This window comes from Motacilla alba, chromosome Z (assembly GCF_015832195.1).
Source record: "Motacilla alba alba isolate MOTALB_02 chromosome Z, Motacilla_alba_V1.0_pri, whole genome shotgun sequence".
NCBI classification, from domain to species: domain Eukaryota; kingdom Metazoa; phylum Chordata; class Aves; order Passeriformes; family Motacillidae; genus Motacilla; species Motacilla alba.
This window is the reverse complement of record NC_052046.1, coordinates 62,797,438-62,819,586: the sequence shown is the minus strand read 5'-3', so window position 1 is coordinate 62,819,586 and position 22,149 is coordinate 62,797,438. Positions and strand designations below refer to the sequence as shown.

The following is a 22,149-nucleotide window of genomic DNA, read 5'->3' as shown; positions in this document are numbered from 1 at the left end:
GGGCAACCAGTAGGTGGAGGGTAAATGGCAACAGGATGGTGAGTGCTGAGATGCCTGAACTGTTGGCTGTGGGAGAAACCTTATTTCAAGACAGCCAAAGTTTTCCAGCTGGTTGAAAATTACCCTATCATTTCCCCTTAATTCTGGACATTTTTTGTTGTAGGTTTTAAGGTTGATAGAGAATAATGCCCAAATACCTTGAATAGCACATCACTGCAGGAAAGAGAAAGCATCTCCTGTAATGCTGAACTTGACAGAGTGAGGAATCTTATCCTGTACTCACAGGTACCTAGCATATTTCTTCATATTGTTCTGCTGAACTCATGTCTCATATATTAAACAGACAGATTGTTGAATTTTGAAATTTTCTGTTTCCTAACAGTTTCAGACTACAGCAATTGTTGTTGAAAGGTTCTGGTAGAATGTCTTTGTGTAATTCCTTAAGGAGGAAAAACCTCCAACTACTCTGCCTGTTTTGACTAGCATGGCAGGGTACTACACACAGGACATTGATACTGCTCAGGCAGTAGAACACATAATGCTATTTCCTGCTACCAGCAGCTCTGGGGAAGCAAGCTTATCCTGAGATTTGTAAAATTAAAAATAGTTCTAGAACTACAAAATTTACCTTTTAGACTGCTTCTTCAAAGTCAGTAAAAGTGCCTTTAGTCTACTGTGTATTCATATCACACTGTGTGACAACAGCTCCTTCCTGGAAAGGGCTTTTCACCAAATTTGGCACCTTTAGAACTGATGCTGAATGCAACTGCAGATGTCTTTTTCATTTTTTAGTGCATAGACCTTGTGGAATATTAGTGCTGGATTCCTTAAAAATAAAGCTATGAAGCTTTCAAATGCAGCATTATTAAGTCATCCCTGTTACCCAGGTTGTCAACAAATTTTCTGACAAATACGCTCAAGATCAGCCTTTCCCACAACACTAAGTCTGGTCAAGATTCTCTGCACCTCTTGAGCAAAAAGATCAGTCTTGCAATGCAGTGGTTTTGTATGATGACAACTAAATTAGAAAGTGCTGAAATACTAGATAAACTGTCCTTGTACTGGCAATTATAGCCAAAGTCTAAATCACCTTTAACCTTACATCTGTTAAACTTAATGGAATAAACTGTTACTGCTCTTTACAAGTCAGGTTTTTCCATACTATGAATCATCCTTGCCACTGCTGAATCTTTCAGGCTTTCCAACATCCTTTCAAAAGCAGTGCTATATTATAATAGCTGTCTAGCTAATAGTTTATACAGATGTAGTGTCACCTTGCTCCTTTCATTCATTAAAGAACTCTGCAACTGCTATTTGCAATGGGATGGTGCTGGAGCACTTCCTCAACCCCATAGAGTGGTCCTTAGATCCTGTCTGGAATCAGAATTTTCCAAGTTGCGTGTTGTGTCATGCCACAGCTGTCTCTTTTCCTCTGGTCTAGGACATGACTTCATGTGTTGAGCAAGTGCACAGCAGAGCTGGAGAACACAGGATTCTTTTTTTCCTTCCAAACCTACATGCCACTTGGACTTTTAAAATAGGATGGAAAACACTCTCAACTTGGTGTGCTAGGATCTACATTAAAATTATTCCTTTCCCTCTAAACTGTCCCCTCTCCATAAGGCAGTTTCCTTTATTAATCCCCGTATTTCTCCAATTATTTGCCCAGAGTGGTAATGCTGCAGTCAGGCAGCTGTCAAAGTCTCAAGAGATTACTGGATCACATTGACTTTTTTAAGACCAGTGCTTTTCTTCGCAAGTAAGTGTGTGTTCTGGAGACTCACTTAAAAATGTCAATTTACTAAATGCATCCCTTTTACCTGGTATGACTCCTAAGCAAAAGAGTTTTGTGAAACCAAGGAAAATTGGTTGGAGTGAGGTTTTTTAGAATGAGTGCTGTTTTCAGATCTCAATAGTTTTGTTTTCATCTGCTTCAGACCATACCCTTGAACACAAGCATTGCTTTGCTTTCTGTTACTCCACCTAATTTTCTATTACCAGTGCAGACTTCCCCTGCAGTGCTGGCTGCTGGAAGCAGGTGCTCTGCATCCCCTCAGTTCTCTAACCTGTTTGAAGAGTCATCCGAGTGAACACTGACAGGCTATCACTTAACTCTTTTTTCTTCTCCTTATGTTACCTATTTTTACACAGTTGTTCACATTATCAGGCTCTTATAGGAAGGTTTTATTTTCTTACACACCAGTTATATAAGCAGGGACTTAGTCAAAGAACACACGAAAAGAAGCTGCACAACATATGGTATTGCACATTGATTAGCTTTAAAATAAGTAAGTACAAATTATCAGTCCATAATTTAGGGAGATTAAGGAGTCAGTGGTTTGAGTTAGTGGGACCTTTTCCTAGAGAAAGGTAACTGCACATGGTGTCTTTAGTGGAAAACATGAATTACACGTGTAAGAGCAGTGCATGAAGAACCACTGTGATTGGGCCTTTCAGCCCTGAACTACTGCACTGCCAGCCTCAAAGCACAAAAAATTGTGAGGAGCAGGTTCAGCCAGCTGTCCACAACTGCATTTACCAGCAAGGTGGCTTTATATGCTCCAGAAAATGTTGTCTTGTGAGCAGGCACACCAAAATGAAGGTTTTCCCATGACTACGTGTTGAGATACATGCCTATGTGATAGAGGGGGAGCACGAAGTCTGGCATGTCCAGTGCAGAATGTGGAGGTATTGGCAGTACAAGTCATGACTCTGAAGAGATAGGATGGAAAAGGGATAAATGAATACAGCAACACAAACCACAAAGGGCAAAGTTGGGGTGGGTGCAATCACCCCCTTGTGATAGCTAGCACTGCTATCACAAAAACATAGCAACATTACAAAGACCTATATCCAATCTCAGTTTTTCAGATGAGTTAACTGTTCAATTCTTTTTAGCTGCTGTTGATGTAGGAAGAAGGACTTTTCCTAGAGAAAAGGTATTCATTTATATTTTTGTGAATCCCTCATATGCAAAGGATTGCAGTGCTGCAGTTAGAAGCAGAGCAGTGTCAGTGCAGGCAGCAAGGAAGAAAGACCTTCACTTAGAGAGGGCAAGCATCCCTTACCTCCCACTTTGCCTGTTTAAGTAAGTGTGAATCAGTAACCAACTTGATTTGCTCACTAGCATTTGTATGTCAAACACTTAAGCTAACCTTAGAGTAGAAAGAGGGTTATAGCACCATTAGTGGGACAGTAAAGTACCTCACTTCCTCAATAAAAATGCTATTCCATATTATTTTAAGCTACTTTTATAGTTTTACAAGGTGTTGCTTCCTTTCTAATACAGACATTTCACTCCTACTCGCCACATCAAAAATTCATCCCTCTACTGCTGTTCACCCAGTAGGAGCCTTCAGTGGTAAAGGAAGACTTTTTAGCCACTTACTAACATTTTCTGACCTTGCTGCAACAGGTTTCAACAACACAGTCGGCAAATACTGTTGCACCAGCTATTTCAACTACTTCAGCACTGAGCAGCTTATGGAGCGGCACTCAGAACATCCACTGAGCTTTCAAGTAATGATTTTCTAAGTAAGTCAAAAATAGAAGATGCTAATACAGCTGTAAAAGGATCTATTTCCTAAGCATCTTCTCAAAACCATAGAGAGATAAATTCAGTTTTCAATCCTTGTTTTCAGTGGCAACACCTATCCTTCTTGGGAAACTCAGATGCTGAGTCTGAAGTCAGGTCAGCAGCTTTCTGAACCATGGTTTCTGTGAAGACTGCTTTTTTAGAAATAGTGATCCACACTGAACATTCTGCAGTAGATGATCAAAATACAATAACCTTGAAGGAAAACAAGATTATGTTTCTGTTACAGAGCTCAGATGAATCAACATATTCTGCTTGATTTGTCTGGTCTCTTGGGACCAACCAACTGAGCAAATTGAAGGCAGCAGAAAAGGTTTACAGTTTTTCAGTTTACCAACAAATGCAATTTGATTTTTTTAAGATGGTGAAATATTTCCCGATTTGTGAAAACACGTTTTGATATTTAGCCTTTTCAGAAAATGAATGCTCTGAACAGGATGGGCTTTGTTGCATGGGATATTTCCAGTATAATACCCCAGCTTCTGTTCTTGTTATATGATAGAAGGATAATTTGATAGAGAAACAGGCTCCTTAGACACGTGCAAAGCTATGTATGCACAAATCATGCATGGCAGCAGGCCCCACTGTTTAAACAGTAGGAGCAAAAGCTTAATAAAATCATCACAAAGATGGCAAAATATAGCTTATATTGCAGATTGTATATAAGGAGAAACATACTTGAAAAACTCACTAGGTAAAAAACATTTGAGAGAAGAGAGGACAAAATGCCTACCAGCTTTTGTGGATACCCTTCCTTCATACAGACATTTCCAATGGCTGAGTCATGCCAGTTTAATCAGCTCCTACATACTAAATCCCCCTCTGTGCCATGTTTGCTCATTACTCTGCATGCATAAGCCCCTCAGCTCTATTGCTGGCTAAATATACTTCTCTCACTGGCCGGTTTGTTTTTGTGCGGCTGCACAAAGAGCTGTCCTGGCATAACTGAGGGAATGACAGAGAATTGGAAATAAATGGCAAATGCAGGAGCTCCTGAACATCTCTCTAAAGCAGACAGCAGGTGAGAGGCATGTGCACAGCAAGACAACAAAAAGGCAATCACCTTTCCCTAGGCACAGGAGGGAATTTAAGTTCTTAATTCATGGTCTTGGCATCCTGTTACTCTGAAACTCAGCATAGTAGATGACAAGTGGAGATGTAACTGAGGTCCCAAGGCACACAGCTGTTCAGAGACTCAGCTGAACAACTCAGAGATCACTCTTGCAAAAAGTTTTAATGCTGGCAAATTCACCAGGCTGAACCAAGCCCAAAGTGTAGCCCTGCCACTTTTCTGGACACAGAATTCAATCTGTTTTTCTCAAACAGCATTCAGAGCAAGTTGTAAGATGTCAAAGATAGCAGCAATTCAGTTCCTCCTACTACCTACTACAAGCTAATCCTTCTGTTTGGAAACAGGTGCAAACAAACACAAAATAGAATTAAAACCTCCACCCTGAAGGCAAGCCACCACCAGTACCCTAGGGTAGCAGCAGGATGGAAGAGCTAAGAGAGTCTTATTTCTGAAGGGTCTGTCAAGTGTTATGTCAGTTAAAAACACTTGCTGCATGGGTTTCCACAAAACTGCCTTTCCTGCATCTGCTGATAAAGAAATGTCTGCACCTTGAAGATAGTATTGCTTTGTGGCACTCACTCTCACACAATAAGCACTCCTTTTATAATCCATGAATAATGATATAAAAGAACAAAATAATCCCCCTGAAACCACTTGTTACCACAGTTAAACTGTTAGCCTATTATCTACCCTCAGGGCTGCCTTTGGGCTCTTAACTGCAGCTAAAACTGATTTTCCTAGGGATTACACTTACATAAGGACTAGAGATAACCTAAATATGGAATGTTTGTTACCAGGCAGACCAAAAGGTAACCATTGAAGCTCTTCATAGCATCTTTGGCACCTTCACAGCAACCTTAACATCACATGCAAATGCTCAAGTACATGTAGAGGCCACAAGTTTGCAAACAAGTATTTTCCACAAAAGTCATGCAAAAATAGAAATAAAAACACTTCCTAATTATTTCTTTCTTTGAAGCTCCAAACAGATTTAATTAAAATAATCAAAAAAGTTGGTTTCTACTTAGTGGCTTCATTATAAAAAGAACAGCTATAAATAGAACCTGAAGCTGTAACAGAATAAGATGAGCATTTAATGTTCTTGCAGTGAACTCCCTTCAGACTACTTTAGCAGAGGCCCAGCCTTCTCTAGTATTTCTTGAAATCCAAGTTCATTGTTTATTCTTTCTGATGAAAAATTAGACACAGCCAACATTATTGCTTTTATTACAAAATGTAAATAAATTCAAAAATTGTAAATCTCTGTGTACATTTTATTAAAAATTAAGTGAACTGTCAGTCCTTTATGAGCTGGTGTCAGATGTGGCTAAGGAAACAGATGAAAAAGATAAGGAAGATGGCGAATGTTCATTATTTGTTATTGATGCTTTCTCTTCATATTTTGGTGGTGATTCAGAAGAAAGGTATAGCATTGGTAAAATATCTGAAGGTGAGCTGCTTCCAGAAATAGTATATATGGATTCATAGTCTCTAACAGCAACTGTTCTTTCATCATCAGCAAGCTGTGCTCTATAAAACACAAAATTATGTATTAGCATAATTCATTTATCTACAGTGAGTGAAATTTGACTTGATTTATATAAACATACATGTGTGCACACACTTCCTAAAAATCCCTGAAGCAAAGAACTTGCATAAGCATTAATATTTCATTCTGTGGGCTACATTATGACTCTTCATATGAAAAGTCTATAATTTCAGAGGGGAAAGGCAAAACAGGCTCCCTTTTAACCTTTCAGATCACCAGTCACAGCCTGGCGTATGGGTATGAGCTGCTTTTGGCTGTGCTGTTTCACAGTCTTACTAAATCTTCTGATCCCTAGCTCCTAATGTATCTTCCCTGTGCATCACATACACAGTCCCCTTCCTTTATGAAAGACAGTTACTAGACTTAGAACTGCATCCAAAAAAATTACAATCCCTAGCCTTTTGAGATCTTGCATGAAAGGCAATCAAACTTTTACTTTGATTCTAGCAATCCAAGGCATTCTAGCAATCCATGGCAGACTGAACATGACCAGACTGCAAGGTTCCCAGTGACATTCAAGGTGAGCAGCCAAGTATTCCCTGTTCTCCTCTAACCATCATAACTGGATCAAAATTGGTTGGACCCACATTGTTCTGGTACTTTGCTCATCTCACCCTGGAGCTGACCCTCAGCATATTGCTTCAGCTGCTTCCCAAGGAAAAGGAAGACCTGTTTGCTCCTCATGATTCACTCCCAGACCTGACTCATACATCTGTATCCACCTAAATACTGAGTGAGGAACACAAATACAGAGCACAGTCACCTCATCGTCAATGCTGTTACTGGTCTGTGAGGGTTTTCAAAGGAGAAGGAAATACTACAAGACAAATGCTGAGGTGCTACGTAACAGATTGCAGGAAAAATGCAAGCAATTCTGGAATGAGACCATGACTCAGCTTACTAACAGCTCTCTCAGCCAGCACAGGCTGCAGCACAGTGTTTGCTGACAGAACACTGAGCAATGGATTGAAGAGGCAAATCACCTTTTTCCAGTAGCCAACACATGAAATGTGAATCCCTGCCATATTTGGGATCTTCAACTATGGTACTGTTATGAATAACGAGGCCATTGCTTCTCTTCCATGAAAGTGCTCAGGAAGCAACTTGCACTAGTCAAGATGCCCTAACTGCCAACAAGTGCTGAGCGATGAGAGAGCAGGATTGAGTGAAACACCCAGAGGTGGCATCAGCTCAGCAGGTCTCTGTGAGGACACTGGGAAGCATGGAAGGGCACCAGCTAGAGCATTCCCATCAGAAAACACTACAGGGCAAGGTCAGGCATTCTGGGTTCTGTATTCAAGCCTGAGGTATTTCATCTGCTCCACTAGATACTATCTCAACAATTTGCCTCTTTGTGCACATATGTCCACAAGACAAAGAAATCCACATAAACATTAAACCACATCCACATGGTTTTCCAACAGTTCCAAGGATGGTGACTCCACCACTTCTCCTGAGCAGCCTGTTCCAATGCTGTACAAACCTTCCTACAAAAAAACCCCTTCCTAATAGCTAAGAGAAACATTTCCTGGCACAGCTTAAGGCCACTTCTTCCTGTCCAGCCACTTGTGATCTAGCAAAAGAGGGCAAACCCCATCTTGCCACAACCTCCTTCCCAGCAAATGAGGAGAACAAGAAGGTCAAGCCTCCTTTTCTCCTGAAAAACTGAAAGACTGAAAAACTCCAGCTCCCTCAGCAACTCCTCACATGACTTGTGCTTCAGATCTTTCACCAACTGTGCTGATCTTTTGTCACACTTCAGAACCTCAGTGTCTTTCTCATCAAGAAGGACCCAAAACTGAACAACAGAATCACAGAATAGCCTATAGGTTAGAAGGGATGTTGAAGATCATATATTTCCAACCTCCCATGGGCAGGGACATCTTTCACTAGACCAGGTTGCTCCGAACGCCATCTAAGCTGGCATTAAACACTTCTATAGATGGGACATCCCCAACTTCTCTGGGCAACCTATTCCAGTCTCTAACCACTCTTACTGTAATGAAATTCTTCCTAATATCTACTCTAAAATTTCTTTCAGTTTGAAACCAATCCCCCTTGTCCCATTACTACACACTTGTTTAAGTCCCTCTCCTTCTTGTAGGCTCCCTTCAGATATTGGAAGGTTGCAATTAGTTCACCCTGAATCCTTCTCTTTTATAGGCTGAACAAACCCAATTCTCCTAGCCTTTTCTCACAGGAGAGGTACTGCAGACCTCTGTCATCATGGTGGCCTCTTCTGGACTCACTGCAACAGTTCCATGTCCTTTCTGTGCTGATGCAGCACTGCAGCTGGGGTCTCAGCAGAATCCCCTCCCTGGCCCTGCTGCCCACACTGCTCTGGATGCAGCCCAGGACACGTGTGGCTCTCTGGGCTGTGAGTGCCCATGGCTGGGTCATGTCCAGCCTCTCAGCCACCAGCACCCCCAAGCCCTTCTGGGCAGGGCTGCTGTGATCTGCCCATCCCCAGCCTGTGGTGGTACCAGGGTTGCTCTGACCCAGGTGCAGCACCTTGCACCTGGTCTTGTTAAAACACAGATTACCATAGACCCAGCTCTCCATCTTGTCCAGGTCCTTCTGGACAGCATTCCATACTTCAAATCTGACAACTACACCACTCAGCTTGGTGTCATCTGCAAATTCATTAGTGTATGTCACTAATAAGATACTTAATAACACTGGTCTGAATATAGACCCCTGAAGGACATGACTGCTCACTGAAGTCCACTGGGTCTCTGACCACCATCCTCTCTCTGGATGTGACTGGCAAACCAATTCCTCCTCCAAACCAAACAGTCCACCCACTGAGTCCATCTCCCTCCAGTCAAGAGATGTTGTGGGGGACTGTGCCAAAGGCTTTACAGTAAAATAAAGATAAATGGCATCTGTAACCCTTCCCTTGTCCACTGATGCCATCACCCATCACAGAAGGCCACTGGCTTAATCAGGCAGGATCTGCCTTTGGTGTAGTTGTGTTGTCTGTCCTGAATCCCTGTCCCACATGTGCACAGCTCTAGGGGCATCTGTTCCATAATCTTCCCAGGCTCAGGTGGGGCTGAAGGGTCAGTATTTCTCTGTATTCCTCCTTTCTATGCTTCTTAAAGGTGAGTACAATGTTCTTCCCTTTTTCCAGTCACCTGGGACTTGCCCTGACTGCAGTGACTTCTCAAATATCAGGGAGAGTGGCTTGGCAACTACATATGACTGACACCTACTGACAATTCCCACAGCACTCCGGGATGCAGATCATTGGGTCCCACAGACTTATGTACATTCCAATTCCTCAGATAGCCATGAACCTGATTTTCTCTTACAGTGGGAGAAACTTTGCCCTCTCAGTCCCCATCCTGCTGTCCATCCACCCCTGAATGGAAGGAGAGGTTGCCATTCAAGACAGAGGTAAAAAAGTTGTTGAGCACCTCAGCCTTCTCATCCACTGTCAGCACTTTTCCAGCATTGTTTAATCAGGTGATATCCTTTCTTTGACCTTTCATTTCTGGTTAATGTGCTGTACCTGTAGAAGCCCTTCCTATTATTCTTTGTGTCCCTTGCCAGGTTCAGTTCCAGTTTTGCCTTTGCATCCCTCATGGCCTCCCTACACAACTGTGCTTCATCTCTAAACTCTTCCTCGGTCACCTGTCCTGGTTTCTTCCCCTTAACTTTGACCAGCAAGTTCCTACTGAGCCATGCTGGTCTCTTGCTCTCCTTGTCTGATTTCTTGCTCCTGAAGACTGCCAGCTCTCATGCTCTCTGGAAGAGTTGCTTAAAGATTTGCCAGCTCTCTTCTACTCCCTTGTCCCTGAGGGCAGTCTGTCAGGGGATCCCACTGACTAGGTTCCCAAAGGACTGGAAGTCTGCTTTCCTGAAGTTCAAGAGCTGAACTTTTACTCCTTACCCAACCCCTATCCTTCAGAGCTGCACACTCCACCAATGCATGACCCCTGCAGCCCAGGCTGCCTCCAGTCCTGGTGTCCCAGTTAGCTCACTTGCATTGGTGACCAACAGATCCTGTACCACATACATTCCCTCTGGCGGGGCTGTCTGGCTCAGGAAGTTATCCTCCACGCATCCCAGGAGTCTCCTGGATTGCCACAGCCCTCCAAGCTACTTTCCCAACAGCTGCTGGGATGGCCGAGTTCCCCTGCAGGACAGGCCCCTCGGGCACAATGCCTCCTGTGCTAGAGCAAGAAGGTTTGGTCAATGGGCTCCCCTTGGTCAGGCAGCTGTAGCAGACCCCAGCCAAAGGTTCCTTTTGCTGCCTCAGTCTCTGACTCCTACCCATAGCTTTCCACCTGCTCATGGGTATTCTTCAGGGACAGCTCTTCACATTCAATCCACCTCTTGCTGTAGAGAGCAATCCCTCTGCCTCTACTTCTTTTCCTCTCTCTTCTGAACAGACTGCAGCTATTAAAAGTAACACTCCAGAAACAGAATTCATCCCACATGGTTTCAGGAATGGCAACAAAGCCATAGCCTTCCAGCAGCACAGTGGCTTACAATTGCTTCAGTTTGTTGCCCATGCTGTATGCACTGGTGTAACAGCACCTTAGCTGAGGTGCTGGCCATGTTGCCTTCCCAGAGGAACATCCCTTAGTTCCTTTGAGATGGTTTTGCAGTGTTTTTCCTCCTGGCTTCTGTTACCTTAGAAGCCCTTACCACAACTGCATAAGACTGCAAGCGTGCTCCAGTGTGGCCAGCACACTCCCGATTCAGAAGCAGAGGACCCCTGCATGTATCTTGCTCTTCTAATCTTTGCCTCCCATCCCACAGTTTATCAGGAACAAGCCACTTACTGTCCCCCTCCCCTTGAACAGAGGATTTAGATGCCCTGGTCCCACTGGCCACACTACTGTTTATATGGATGCAACTGGCTGCCTTGGCCACCCAGGCACACTGACGGCTCATGTTTAAGTGGTGTTGACCACCATTCCCAAGTCCTTTCCTGCCAGGTAACTTTCCACACACTCATCACCAACAGCAGTGATGGTGCTTCCAACTGTTACCAAATCGGTTATATTTCTGTAAGGGGTCTATGCAGTAGTATGGGAAGATGTTGGACAATTCTTTTAACTTTAGCGTAATAAGTGTACAATCCCTATATTCATGGTTAATGCTTAGTTTTGTCCCATACAGTGCTTAGTACAAATACAGAGACTATTGTGGTCTTGTGTTAATTCCCTGTATCTCTGACTAATAAGTCTTGCTCCACTTAATGCTTCCTTATATCAGGGATTAGTATGTAATAGCTGATATCTTAGTTTTGACAAAAAGGATTGTATGTCAGAGCAAAGAACAGTAAGAGAAGTACATTATGACCTGATGACACTCTCAAGGAGAAAAGATTTATCACAAGGTCTGCAACCATATCCAAACATGTCCATGGAAATAATTAGCATATATATATGTATTCAGGAAATGTGATGAATATGTATTAGTTTCAGGACTATAACCAGGTCTGTTAGGTTACTGAGCAAACATGTTGTGTGGAGAATTACCCATGCCTCCAGCACTGCTAATAAACTAATGCTGGCTTTATAACATAACAAATTGATTGAAGAGTTTATTTCCCAGTTCCCAGTGACACAATGTTGCACACACAGTCTTGCGAATTAAAGTCATTAAATTACAGTCCCACATAACTTACTGACTCACAGCTGAAACCCATGCTGATGCAGGACCATTCTAAACATATTAAATCAAGTCATTTCTGAATCATTAAGGGCCTGAAAATAAGTTAGGGACTCTAGACATGCAACACCTAGCTCTGACTTCTAGTATGCGGCTCTTGCAGGGATCTCTTTTACCCTAAAGTTAGCAGCCCACTGGTGGTAACCCTGCAAGTTCCTGTGGCACAGGCAAGTCTTTGGTAAATTGGCAGCTCCTGCTCCCTGAGTCTGGTGGTGTCAATATCGGGCAATTCCGTTACAATCCATGCATGTAAGGCATGCCTGCAAGGGGAAGGTACAACATCTTGAAATGAAACTGGCTTTGCCAGCCTCCCTTATCAGCATACTGGAGCCTTCTGTGATATCAAGGAATCCTTTAATCTCAAGACATGGCCACAGCAGGAACAAGGTTGACCAGCACCCCAGGTCTCACTTCCTCAAGGCAGAGATAAGGGACGTGGGAGAACTGAACACACTGGCAGATAAAGTAATGCTCCCAGGGTCTGTGGGTAGGTGTCATAAAATACTTGCAGCTCTGTTTCTACAGAGGCTTCTAAAATCTGGCAATATGTGTATCATGTCACTACCACACTGCTGTCAATGGCATCCTCTCCTTGACAATCTGTGGAACAAATCTACTATGGGGCACTGATTTAAGAACTTCAGTAGTTCCTTCCAGTCATAACAATAATAATTTAATTCTCATAAAGGACACTCCACAGTTTGTAGCTCTCCTAGTATACAACAGTATTTTAACACCAATTCAAGTAAAGTACCTGAAGTAAGTTGACTTATGCACTAGAAAACCTTGTCATGCCTAGTAGTTAATTCACAATGATTACATAAGAACAGGGTCTTGGATACCTAAAGAATTCTTGGATACCTCATATTTCTAAAGTCAGAGATGAACAGTCTTACCCATCACTGAAGATAGAGTGGTATGGTGGTGGATTTTCACTTGTAGGCAAAACACTTGACATAAGACAATGAGTCACAGTTGGTGACATAGGGTCAGCAAAATATGGAGGTGGTGGGGGTGGGAATACCATCACAGCATCACCTAGGGGAAAGAACACCAATTACTACCTCTGAAGAAGTGAGCACCTCTGGTTATATTAACAGCATCCTACAGCTTTTACTTGCTTAGCTTTTAAGATAAATTATCCCACATACAGAATTGATACATTCTAGGCTGTTGGTGTAGGTTTGAGATACATTCAAAACCAAAATAATCCCCAAATAAAGATGCAGCATATTTATAAATGAAGGATTTAATTTAGACAATACAGCTGACAAGGGGGAGTGTTCATCTAGCTAAGAAACACAAATATGGTTGGCTGTCTACAAGAAGCCAAAGTGCAAAACACACAGTTACTGTTGAAATGTTTTAAGGATATGAAAGCATTTAGTTTCCCTCCCAAAAATAAAGTAAGTCATTCTAAGTTTCTCCATAAGTACTGCAGTGCTGTAACAGAAGTCATTAATGGCTCTGAGAAATGATTTTGTGTGCTGCGATAGTTTCCCTACTAAGTTACTCGTAGTTCAAGGCACACTAACCATGACTATTGATACACAGTTCACTAGATCAATATATCATACAGCAAAAAAATCTACCAATTTCCTCTCTGTAATTGAAGAGTTTAAAACTCGTAATTATATCTCTTAACAACTGAGGATGTGGCCACAATTTAAAAAATACAGTACTTTAAGGGGTCAGAGCTCAAGGCTAAAATAGATCTCAAATATAGTCATAGAAGTCTGATCTACAGTGTCAATTACATAGTTTGAGAACAGAACTGGGGTTAGACTCATTTGTGTCAGGTTACATTGCTTTACACAGTCAGACCTTACTTTTCATGCCAAAGAGAGATTTTGTACCTTTTTAGGTAGAAAAAAGGTAACTGAACTGATCATACAGAAAGCATATGAGACAAAATAACATTATTCTATTTCAGCTGTCCTGACATGGCAGAACTGACATGCTTAGAGCTCATACTAATTAAGTAATAATAATAAATAAGTAATACCCAGACATAAATTATTAGTTGAAAAAAACCTCACTAATTCCCAGTGTAAAGTTCCAATGTTTTTTACTCACCTACTGTAACCTGAAAAGATTCAGGGCTCTGAGGATGTTCTTCACTTTCACAGGATTCTTGGTTGAGATTTAAGTTTTGCTTCTTTTTAACATGAGCTATCACGAAGAAACACAACCCAGTGAGCACAATCAAAGGTCCCAAGATTTGAAGTGACAGGAATCCACAGCCCTGGAGGTCTATGTCAGAAGTGCCAGTGTGGTTGAGCTGTATCGTATGCCAGCCAGGGCTGCAACCAGGAACCCAAATGCCCAGGACGCTAATTAACATTCCACTAGTTAAAAACAGGAATCCAAATATGAGAAACTGGGCAAACTGACAGTTCCCACGACAAAAAACAAGGCTGTACACCTGCTCATTTTGCAATTGTCTTTGTCTTATATACATCCTAGCCCTTGATCGTGCCAGTAAAACACAGACCAGTCCAGTTACAGCCAGCACCGGCCCAGCAGCCTTAAGGACCTCATTACAGTCACTGAAGCTTCCAGATGGACATGACTGGAGAATAAAGACTGAAAGAAGGAATCCAGCACAGAGCAACACAGCTCCAAAAACAAAAAGGAAAAAAATAAGTTTCCCATGTTGTCCACTACTTCCTTCACCTCCTGGTGCAGGAACAGCCACTGGATACATTACAACAGAATCTCCTCAATCAGTTGAGTTGTTAGAATTAAATGGCAGCAAACTACAGTGGATCTGTGAACATGAAAATACATAAACTGAATGAAGAAAACAACCCAGCAAGATTAGCTACATTATATTTCTTATTTTCAAATCTGTTACTCAGTCTTTATTGTGTATGCTCCTGTATTTTTTGTTTTGCAGTACCTCCACTATGGATTACAGGGTCTACTCGAGTTTGCTGATGTTCAATGCCAATGGAAAGGCAGAACTTGCTTTACAGTTCAACTTAAACATACTGTAACTGCTGTTGCACAGCTAAATTAATTGTTTCTTTAGAGAAATAGTCTTATGATTAATGGGACCTTACTTTGAAAGGTTGAATATTTGGAACAAGAACAGATTAGCTTTCCCTGTGAAAAGAGAAAGCTACAGAAAATTTCTGTGCTGAACTGCAGAAAGTGACAGCTTGCGAGAGATACTATGTTAATGCAAATGAGCAATGACTACTGGACTTCTTAACCAAGTAAATCTTCTATTGCATACCTTCTCAAAGCATATAAATCTTGCTTCTCTTTCCACAGGCAGTAAAGACCTTTCTGCTTCTCTCTTTAAATGAGCTTCCTGTCCTATGCTACTGCAAAAGCAAATACTGAGATGATTTTTGGTTCTGTTCTGAAATAACAAAACAAAACAAAAAAAAACCAAAACCAAAACATTCTAAAGACCAGTTCAAGTCTCACTGATTTCACAGTTAGAGTTGGTAAGCATAGTGCTCCTATGCTCCTACATTTCCTTTCAACTGCCCCTAGTTTTGAGAACTTTGTCTTTGCTCAAAATATCTTTAAAAACAAATTAATGAAGGTGATTCCCAGAAGGCTTCTGAGCCCACAAGACTCTAGATTCAGAAGTAAAATAGAAAAAAACAGAAAACAGTTTTGAGGCTAATAACAGCCAATATGGTTATATGCATAACCAATCAGCTGGATGTGGATTTACTAGGGCAAGGGAAGCCTGACTGAAAGTTAGGACAGAGTTCCGGTCAGTGAGCTCTAGTACAAAAAAACCCATCAAACTCTGCGTTAGCTACAAGGAAATTTCTGCTACTTTGGCCTACAGAGCCAGATGGACACCAACCACCAGACGGTGACTAGCAACCATGGAAATCTTGGCTAACATCCACCAAAAGCCAACCTGAAATGCAGGGGAAGTTCAGACTATGGAAAATAACAAGTCTCTTGGACAGACCACAAGAAAGCTGTTCCCTACCAAGTGTAGGAAGTACTTAGGCTGCAGTGCTCCAACACTGCCCTCTTCCCCTCATCAGCAGTCGCCCATGACTGACAATTTCACCTATGTCTTGGATATATAAGGACTGATATGTAGGGACTGCTGGAGTTTGTCATGGATAGAAACAGAATCAGCTTAGTTACTGCTGTTTGTTAGTTAACCTTCAGCCTTTTCTCTACCAGCTTCTACTGTCCTGTTACTAATTCAGATGACTCGAAGATAAAACATCAAATCAGATTGGAACCTCCTTACATATGCCTCTTGTACACTGATTCCACAAGAAAAACAAGGTACTATGTTGTTTCTGGAAGCAAACTGTTGAACATGTGTCAGCCAAAACAAGGTTTGTGTCACTCCCCAGCAATGCCCACTGGGACGAAAACAAAACAGTCATAGAACCCACTAGTGACTCAAACACAATTATTTACCTGCAATGCAAGGCAATCTATTGAGTCACTACTCAGCCACTTTTAAGTGCAGAATTCAGTTAAAGAACTGGCTGAGCAGATACATGAATTATGAAATTATTACATGTTCTACTGCTGAACATCAAACCAGCCCCCGCAAGGGCACAGGAGAAAGCAGAGTGTATCATGCAGGTGAAAGGCTCAATAAGCACAAGATCTGAGAAGCAAGGAAACACAGCAAAGTGGCCACTGCAGGAAGCAATCAAGTCTCTTGGCTGGCCATCTTCAACAGTGAAACTGAGGGACCACCCCTTAATGCATCCCATTACTGTGCGCAGTTAACTTGTAAACTATGACTGCTAAGTGCTTCTTCAGTGTTTTGAATTCAGTGCACTGAGAACCCTCTACTAAGATCAGTTTGAAAAACTGCTAACTGAGAGTCCCTTGGCAGAAGAGTCAGATTCACTCTGGGGGAAAAAAAGTTATAAAGCGCACTAAAGATGGGACAGCATGTCATCAAAAAAAAAAAAAAAACAAACCCAAACCAAACCAAAAAACCCAACAAACCACCAAAAAACTAAAACAAACAAGAAAAAAAAACCAAAAAAAATTAACGTATCCTGACTGATTTCAAACTGAAGACGTTTAGCCCAGCACACTTTCAATACTGCATGAGCCGAAGTCAGTCTGAAGGCTCTACTTCTGCTCTACTCTGGGCAGAAAAACATGAACTGGGACAGTCACCTCTTCGATTTCAGTGGTCTTTGCTAAGTTGAAAAAATTCTTTCTGATAACTATATATGCCCCATTCTCATAAATTATCTGAGCTGGCTCAGGTTTCCCGACTTACTAAGTGTACATAGCTGAGTAAAACACCTCTGAAACACACATGCCCATATACATAAGAAAATCCCAGAAAAGCCTGGTTTCAGACACAACTGTGCTGAGGCACATTAACCATTATAATACCAACACTCTACAGAGAACTCTGCATCCTTTCTTTGCAGTGCCCTCTAGGGAAGAAAACCTGGTCTTAAATACAAGCAAATTAAAACAAAATATGAAGGCAAAAAAAAAAAAGTAAATTCAAATATATATCCATTACAAAGAAAAGTCTAGAGACTTGTCCTCCTTACTCCCACACAGTGCCTGCTTCTCTTCCACCAATCTTGTTACAAGATTAAGCTGAAAGACACATTATAAATTAAGCATATATACATTTTCTTCATTCTTTCAGGCAACAAAGAAGGAATATTCAAAACAGTTTGCTGTGGCTTTGAAGATGAAAGCCATTAGTTTTGTGCTGAAAAATCCAACGGAGGACTAATTTCCATTTACACTACCATGAAATTTCATCAGAAAACTCAAAGCAAGATCAAATTTATTTCCTGTGTTTCAAGAAAAAGCATTTTAACAAAGAGGCAAGTGTTTTATTGTCTATGTGCTTGAAATACTGCCATTAGATCTCATATCTCCACAGGCATATTGATGTAAAGGAATTTTCCCTTCATATGAAACTCAAGTCTGAAAGCAGACATAGAAATAACAGCTCAGAAACCATTAGAACATAGTCCAGTAGTACAGAAGCCGTTAAGTATGATGGGAAGAGAGAATTGGAAACATAGCTTATAAAGAAGTCTGGTTATAAGGTCAACTTAAATTATATAGTGCTTTACATTTTTGTAAGTCAGGCCTATGCCAGGTATATAGAACAGGAAATAACTTTACAATTTCTTGTCATTTTTCTGTGTAACACTTGTATTACAACTTTCATATTATGGACAACTCCACTAAAAAAATACTTCCACTATAATTCTTCTTTAGCCTTCAGAGTTCATATTTTCCAAGATTTCCACTGCAAACACCAGGGCTATGAATTTACTCACCCTTAATCTTATGAAATTTGATAGTTGCATGCAGACATTATGAATTCAGGAAGAGAATTAAAAGAAAAGCATTGTAAGAATTAAAACACTGCAGTCCCTCTGCTTTATCCTTCCCAGAGTAGGTCCCATTCCCCCCTCTTGTTGCTTGCAAAAGCACACAAATAATTTCATGCCGAAGTTTCAGGTCTAGTCTGTGTTATTTCAAAAACTATATACTCTGTCAGTTGTAGCCCACAATGGCAATCCCATTAGAATTTATAAGCCATCCTTTTCAAGGACTTGAATTTTTCCATTTTTGCACCTATGCTTCCAAGTTTTGAACCACTACTGGGAAGTTGCCATTGCCACTGTGCAACTGTTTTATTTTTTTCCCCAGGTTTCAAATTCAATCATGACTCCTTATTGGTCAAGCTACTTGTAAGGAGAAATGCTCTCAACTTCATGCAGTTGAACTTCCATATCAAAACATATTTGGCTCCCCATGTCTAAATTTCCTGCTTTGTTCATATCTGCTTCTGTACCCACACCATCTTCTTCATTAAATCCCAGTTTCCACCTGGACTGGACTCTTAACTTGGCATTCAGAGACATTCAACCACGAGTACAGCTGGTTAAACTAAATTGTAATATCCAACGCTATTCCCTGCCCACGGTGTTTTTAACTTATTTGAAGAGCTAGTGGGAAATGCCCAACACGACGTACTTCCAGTTTTCTACTTTTAAGAAACAAAACTACAAGCAGTAACAAGTTCTGAGACACCAAATATATGCAATTTGGTCTCTTATGTATGTAATCACTAATTAGTACCTGACAGTGCTCTTATCTTGACATTAGACTCAGATATCATAAAAGATTTAGACAGTGTGTATAAAGATTGCTAAGCTGGGAGTGGGTGACACAAGAATTCTGCCATAGGGGTCAAGAAAATTATTTTTTCAGTTTACAGTATAGGAAGACTAATGCTGTGCAGTTATTTATGATGATTGCAGGTGGGGCAGAGCCACCTGGAGAAGTACTGGAAAGCAGCTGCAGTAGGAAATTCCGGAAAGTGGGATGAATCCTGCCACTCTCCAAAGATATGTGCACCAGGGATCTTTCTTACCACAAATCAGCACAAATCAGGGATTCCGACTGTGCCAGACAGAACTGCATTCTGCAAAGCTGCCAATTTCTGTCCCTGCAGGCTACAACAGAAATGCAGCTACAGTGAAAGATGGTCTACAAATGTCCCTCACTCACTTCACCAGGAAGAATACTGACACCACAGTCGGACAGGAGGACCCCAGAAGTCTGTTTAACCAGGAGCTTGCAAAGCAAAGCTTGGTAACCCACTGACTCGATGCCATGCAGGCAACTAGGACAGCACCTAGATTCAACAATGAGCTCTGAAGGGTCCCATGCTTGTTGGTGGGATGCTCTTTACATGACATACTAATGGCACACAAGAGGTGTGGCAAAGCAGCTCCTATATTCTGGAGAATCTGCAGGGAGACTAGGGAGAAAGCAGACAGATACTCTTAACACCAGAGCTGATGTTTTTCAAACAGGTAACACATGACAGACCAGTTTCTGGAAATTCACAGTAAGGTCTATCCCAGGGGGCTGATATATCTCAAGGCAGCAAAAGGCACAAGACAAACAGATTTACAGATCTTTGAACACAGGACAGGCCATGGTGACCATCAGGGAGATGCAGGGCTCCAAATGCTACCTAAAGCCATCCTGTCCTGTTTCCTGAGGCTAGCCTGGGGCATTAAGCCAGACAATTTAACGGACGAGCAATTAAGCTCTACTCTATTTAGGAAAAGCACCACTCCATAGCACACCCCTCCTCATGCACCAGCCCATCAGGCAGAGTCTGTTCTAAGTCACTTAGTCTTCTTAGTCACAGTAAGATCTTCAGGAAGATGAACCATGCCCCAAAACCTGCCATGCATCACGTCGGAGCAAGGAGCGATGCAGGGCAATTCTCCATCACCTCTCCGTGACGGAGCAGCACCTGGACCTCCTCACCTGTGCCGTTCCAGCTGCACGCCAGCATCAGCCACCGGAGTACTGCACGCCAGAACAACTGCAGAAGCTCCTTCAGAGATATTCCATCCTCCCTCAGGGATGGCGTACAGGTTGCAGAGGGGAAGCAGTGTGGGTGGGCTCTCTAGGGAGAAGACAGGACACTCACACCCCGGGAAATTCTCACACACACTGGATAAGAGTGGAAACACGGGAACGGCGGCGGCTAAGGGGAGACGCGGCGCGACCCCGCCCGCCCGCGGCGGCCCCTCGCGGGGGCGGCCGGAAGACGAGCCGCCCGCCCGGGCTGCTCCCGACCCCCGCGGCACCGCCCGAGGGCCGCCCGCCCGCTCTCCCTCTGCCTCCCTCCCCCGCCATGGCTGCACAGGAGCAGGGCCCAGCGGCCGAGGAAGCGCGGTCGGCGAGGGGCTGCAGGCGCCCGGTCCTTACCTAGCGGCGCAGCGAAGGACGCAGCAGCGCAGCAGCGCAGCAGGCGCCGCTTTTAAGCAGCCGCGGCCGGCGGCGCAGGACAGGGCCGGGCCAGGCCCAGCCGAGCCGCCCCGGGGCAGCGCGGGCGTGGCGGCACCGCCCCCCGTGCCCGGCGCCCCGCCCGGCCGAGGCCGCGGCCCGGCCTGCCCGCCGCTCCCGGCGGCGCGGGGCCCCCCCGGCTGGGGGCCGCCCGGCCGGTGTCTGTGTCGGTGGCGGTGCAGCTCGCAGGGCACGGCTGTGGCATGCAGCTCTGGGGTCGAGTTTACGTGGCGAAAGTCAAGTGTGCCCCTGAAATACCCGCGGCTTCGAGGCGAGGCAGGCGAGCGGCCCCTCTCAGGATGCTGGTGCCACGTTTCCCGTTTCACAGAATGGCGAAATATTCTGAGTTGAAAGGAACCCGTAAGAATCATCGGGTGCATCTCTCCAGTGAGTGGCCCATACACGGATTGAGCCCACAGCCCTGGAATTACTAGAACCAGGCCCTGTTTCAGGAGCCTGTAGTAGTCCCTTAACAACAATTGCCTTACTCCACACACTTGGGATCTTGTTAGGCAGGCTAAAGACAGGCTGAGCTTAGATGTGACAGATCTGCTTCAGTGGTGAGCCGCTTTAGCTGGTGGAAATGGAAGAACATGCTTTCTTGCCAGGTACAGGCAGTGGAAGGAGGAAGAAGTTGGCTTTGGTAGCTGAGATGAGAGAGTTGTAACGTGCAAGAAGCAGCTGTGTGAGTAGACGAGAAGCTAGGGAAGGAAGATCAAGATGGGCCATTTGTAAATGCTGTAGCAGTGGCAGCACCAAGACAATGTGACTGAAGCTTGCCCAGATGGTTAGCAGCAGCCTGGTAGCCAGTGAGGTGTGGGTGAATCCATTTGGGTTTATGTGAGTGAAAAACAAGATGAGCCAGAACAGGGATGGAATGATGCTGGGAAAATAGATGGCAGGAGGAAAAGGGAGTGATTAAAGTCTTGCTTGACAGAGAGATCCTTTGGTTAGACAATATGATTGGGTGAAAATTCTATATAGCTTTTCACAGGCAATCTGCATGTCGGTAGAGAGCAAGAAAAATTTGGAATTGAATTGATAACCAAAGAGTGTATGAAAATATATGTTGGGTGTAGGAAGGAGTTGTATAACTCTCACAGTACTACTGTGAAGGATCTCATGATAAGGAGATTGGGAAATAACAATTCCAATGTTCTATGATGAGGGAAATATTCCAGTAAAGAGTTTTTAAAAAGTCTGAAGACAACAAAAGAAAATGAGCTGTACTTGTTTAAAACAAGCTGAAGATTAATTCTTGCCAAGAGTGACAGAGCATCAAAGGTAGAATCAGACTATTTTGTGAAATTGGACAACAGTGACACAAGGAGATTTAGTTACGTTTATATGTCAGTTTTCTTATACCTAATTCTGGTTCCATTGTTTTTTCAACATAGAGCTTAAATAATTAATAAAAACACTTATGGG

General features: G+C 42.9%; 1 protein-coding gene across 1 annotated transcript; it reads right to left on the bottom strand.

The window, feature by feature from the left end:
- Window positions 1-5,923: 5,923 nt before the first annotated feature.
- On the bottom strand, window positions 5,924-20,636 carry TMEM171 (transmembrane protein 171). Its single transcript, XM_038124936.1, has 4 exons — window positions 20,197-20,636; window positions 13,981-14,252; window positions 12,801-12,942; window positions 5,924-6,197 (listed from the first exon to the last, which is right to left on the bottom strand). The coding sequence occupies exons 2-4, from the start codon at window positions 14,246-14,248 to the stop codon at window positions 5,972-5,974; spliced, it is 636 nt and encodes a 211-aa protein (XP_037980864.1). The 5' UTR covers window positions 14,249-14,252; window positions 20,197-20,636; the 3' UTR covers window positions 5,924-5,971.
- Between the last annotated feature and the right edge of the window lie 1,513 nt (window positions 20,637-22,149).